At 60.8% G+C, this 3,665-nt stretch overlaps 1 protein-coding gene across 1 annotated transcript in view; it reads left to right on the top strand.

Annotated features, from left to right (window-relative positions):
• The first annotated feature begins 155 nt into the window (after positions 1-155).
• The window catches only part of LOC104622530 (peroxisome proliferator-activated receptor gamma coactivator-related protein 1-like), a 3,614-nt gene continuing 104 nt past the window's right edge, over positions 156-3,665 (top strand). The window contains exons 1-6 of the mRNA XM_010289353.1: positions 156-424; positions 1,985-2,164; positions 2,336-2,399; positions 2,639-2,760; positions 2,903-3,054; positions 3,383-3,659. Of these exons, the coding sequence (XP_010287655.1) occupies positions 186-424; positions 1,985-2,164; positions 2,336-2,399; positions 2,639-2,760; positions 2,903-3,054; positions 3,383-3,486 (861 nt within the window). The 5' untranslated portion in view covers positions 156-185 and the 3' untranslated portion in view covers positions 3,487-3,659. The remainder of the gene's footprint in view (positions 425-1,984; positions 2,165-2,335; positions 2,400-2,638; positions 2,761-2,902; positions 3,055-3,382; positions 3,660-3,665) is intronic.

Raw genomic sequence — 3,665 nt, 5'->3', positions numbered from 1 at the left:
AGCCCAAGCCCACCCCGCCAGCCCCCACCACCACCGTGGGGCCCAGCCAGGAGCCCCTGGGGACGGCCTGCCTAGCCCCCCTGGATTATCGGACTAGCGTCCCCAACAAGGCCACCGCCAGGTGCAGCAGCCCCCCCACCTCAGTGCTCCTGTCTCCAGCTGCATCCCCCTGCCGGGACCAGGAGATGCGGACTCCCAGTGCCCAGCCTGGCCGTGCCGCTGCCAAGAGGTCCCTGCGCTGCTACCGGAGACCCCGGGACTCGCCCAGCCCCTCTGCCAGCAGCTGGAGGGCTGGCCGGAGCCGTGCCAGCCGCTCTTTCAGCTCCAGTTCGGATGGAGCTAGCGAGTCCTCATCTTCATCTTCATCCTCATCCTCCCGATCCCGGTCACGGTCGTTCTCCCCACCACCCAAGCGGTGGCGAAGGTAAGTGCTGGAGCGTCTGTCTGCTTGCTCTTTGGGCAGTTGCCTGCTGGCCAGTCGTTTGCAAGAGTGCCCAGACACCTCTTTATGGACCTACTTGACATCTGTATTTTATCTTTTTGTCCTTGTGGTCCCCCTGAAGGGGCGCCTGGCTCGCAGAGGCTGGGAGAGCTGCTGGAGCACCCTGCCAGGGTAGTGGGTGTCTGGCTGAACCCCCCATCTGGGCAGGTGTGCCTGCAAAGCCACTGCTGAGCCAGGCTTCCTTACTCCTCCTGGAGCACCATGGTACGAGTCCTTGGCTGCGCCTTGGCTTTTGGATGCTTTTTTTGGCTTATTGATGTAGGTGTTGGTGTTTGTGTTGTGGGGCTGGTACAGCCCTAGGTGTAGAAATGAGAGGAGCCACAATGGCAGCAGGGAGCTGCTGGAGGCAAGCAGAGAAAAACCCGTCTGGCTTGGCTGCCTCAGGGGTTCGCCGTGCTCCTTGTGGAGGAGGCTGCGTAGGAAAGTGCCATGGCTTGGTCTTCGCGGGAAGCATTTCTTTTGGAGTCCTTGTGTATCTGAGTGACGTACAGCCTGTCCCAGCTGGTGTGGGAGGCAAGGGATCCCTCATCTGCCCTTCCCTCTGTGTTCAGCCGGTTTTGGAGACATCCCAGGTCACCAGGCACGAAGGGCTTGTCCAACCAAGGTGGCCATCGGTGGCCAATAGGTGTGGAAGCTGGAGCTGAGAAGGGCACATATATAGTGCCCTGTCCCAGGGATGAGCAGCTCAGGGACTTGCCCTGTCTGGTGTGGCTTTCCAGCAAATACAGCTGGCCCTGTGCTGGGAAACGTCCCCACAGACTGTGCCGTCCAGACCCACTGTCCTCCAGGAGAGCGTGCGGCAGTGCCGGGCAGCACACCCTGCTTGGGGCCTGGGTTTACCCGTGGCGGGGGGTCACCCGTGGCCAGCATGTTTAGAGAGGGACCCTGTTGCTGGCTGGAGGCAGCACAGCTGGATCCCAAGGTGGGTTCAGTCCTGCTGCCCGTAAGCTTTGCCTGGCCCTGCCAGAGAGGCTCCTGTGGGCAGGAGTCTGTGGGCACAAAAGCCCAGCCCTGTCCCAGTGCACGCCACAGCCCTCAGTGTGGTCAGGGCCATGTGTGGTCTCCATTCACGTGTTTTTTTGAGTGCAACATGGATGTGATGGCTCCAGTGTCACCCTCTGCACCGTGTGGGGCTCAACACAGCAGCCCCAGCCTCTCCTGGGTTCTTGCCTGGCCGTGGCCATGTGCTGCATGGTTCCCCCGTGACTGTTTCATGCTCTTCAGAGGTTGTGCCTGGTGTGAGCCTGCTCCCTTTTCGCTGCGGTGTTTGGCACCAAGTAGAGCAACATCTTCATAGTGTCGTTACTGCCCTGGCAAACTCGGGGAGAGGTTTCCATAGCCCAGCCGCACCCTGGGCATGGGTCCTGTCCCAGTGGGGTGCTGGGTACCTTGGGGAGGATGGAGGTTTTTTTCTTCTCTGGACCCTCATGGTGCTGGGCATGGGGAAGGCTCAGCACTGAGCTGTGTCTCTCCATGCCCCAGGTACCGCTCAAGATGTTCCCACAGCTCCTCCTCCCGCTCCAGCTGTGGGTCATGTGGCAGATCCCGGGACAGGTCCTCATCCTCATCATCAACGTCCTCCTACTCGTCCAGGTCCACGTCCCGCAGCCAGTCCCGGTCCCGCTCCCCCTCACCCCGCAGGAGGAGTGACAGGCGGAGAAGGTGAGCGTGGCCACCCTGTGGGGGTGTGAGCTCCTCCAGACCCATCTCCTGGCCTCCTGTGTCCCAGGCAGGGGTGGACCCACTCCTTCAGTATCTCCCTTGTGTCCGGGATCACTCTCTTCTGGCATCCCACGACCCTGTAGCTCACATGTCTGGTTTCTGCCCTGCCAGATACAGTTATGATGCACAGGACCACTACCAAAGGCAGAGGATCCTCCAGAAGGAACGTGCAATAGTGAGTGCTTTGGGGCTGGGAAGCTGGGGCTGGGGATTTGGGGCTCCCCATCACTTCAGAAAGCTGTGGGGTCACAGCCTCGCAGGCAGCATTGCGGGGAGGCTGTGGCCAGGGCGTGGTGTGACGGGCGGCCATGCAGTGAGGGCACTCTGTGCGAGAGATCCTGCTCACCAGGAGGGCTCGGAAGTGCCGAGTCCCCCTCTTCCCATCTCATGGGACGGTGCATCCCTGGCCCTCAGGAGGAGCGGCGAGTTGTGTTCATTGGCAAGATCCCCAGCAGGATGACGCGGTCGGAGCTGCGGCACCGCTTCTCTGTGTTCGGGGACATCGAGGAGTGCACCCTGCACTTCCGCTCCGAGGGGTAAGAGCTGTGGGGATGTGGGGTAGCCCCTTCCCAGGGATGGCACCTCTTTTCCCATTCCTCACGTGGACGGTGCGGACCAAGGGGGGACAAACATACTGCGCTGTTGCTGATCTCCTTCCTTCTCCTTCTCCGGCTCCAGGGACAACTACGGCTTCGTCACCTACCGCTATGCTGAGGAAGCCTTTGCCGCCATTGAGAGCGGGCACAAGCTGCGGCGCCCGGATGAGCAGCCCTTCGACCTGTGCTTTGGCGGCCGCCGGCAGTTCTGCAGAAGGAACTATGCCGACTTGGGTGAGTTGTGCAGCCCCCAAGCTGAGGGGGCCAACCTGGATCCACTCTCCTTCCTATAGGTGTGGGGGGGTCCCTATCCTTGGGGTCAGTCAGTGAGGCTTGGCTGGGCAGGGCCACATCCAGGGATGGTCCTGCCCCAAGGGCAGGTTGGACAGGGGCTCACCGTCCCTCTGGCGCTGTGATGGAGGCCAGGACCAGTCCTCCATCAGCCCAGCTGTGGGTCTGGAGGGTGGCAGGTGAAACGAGATGGGAAGGAGTTGCTGCAGGGGTGGCCAGCACTGTGCTGATGTCCCCGTGGCTCAAGGCAGCCTCTCCCCATGTCTTCCAGACTCAAACCGGGAGGATTTCGACCCGGCCCCTGTCAAGAGCAAGTTTGACTCCCTGGACTTCGACACGCTGCTGCGGCAGGCACAGCGCAGCCTGCGGAGGTAGCGGCAGGCGAGGCGGAGCACCCGCCCCCACTTTTATACTCAAATACAAAAGACAAAAAAAGTATGGAGAGAGAGATGGGGTTTTTAAGAAAAAGAAAAAGGAAAAAAAGAAATTTGTTTTATAACCAGTATTTAAGGAGGACGGGTCATTTGCCTCTGACCGGAGGGGCCTAGGCGAGT

The sequence above is a fragment of the Phaethon lepturus genome, unplaced genomic scaffold (genome assembly GCF_000687285.1).
Source record: "Phaethon lepturus isolate BGI_N335 unplaced genomic scaffold, ASM68728v1 scaffold34780, whole genome shotgun sequence".
Lineage (NCBI taxonomy): Eukaryota > Metazoa > Chordata > Aves > Phaethontiformes > Phaethontidae > Phaethon > Phaethon lepturus.
The sequence above is the reverse complement of the archived record's forward strand: the minus strand, read 5'-3'. Positions and strand labels throughout refer to the sequence as shown.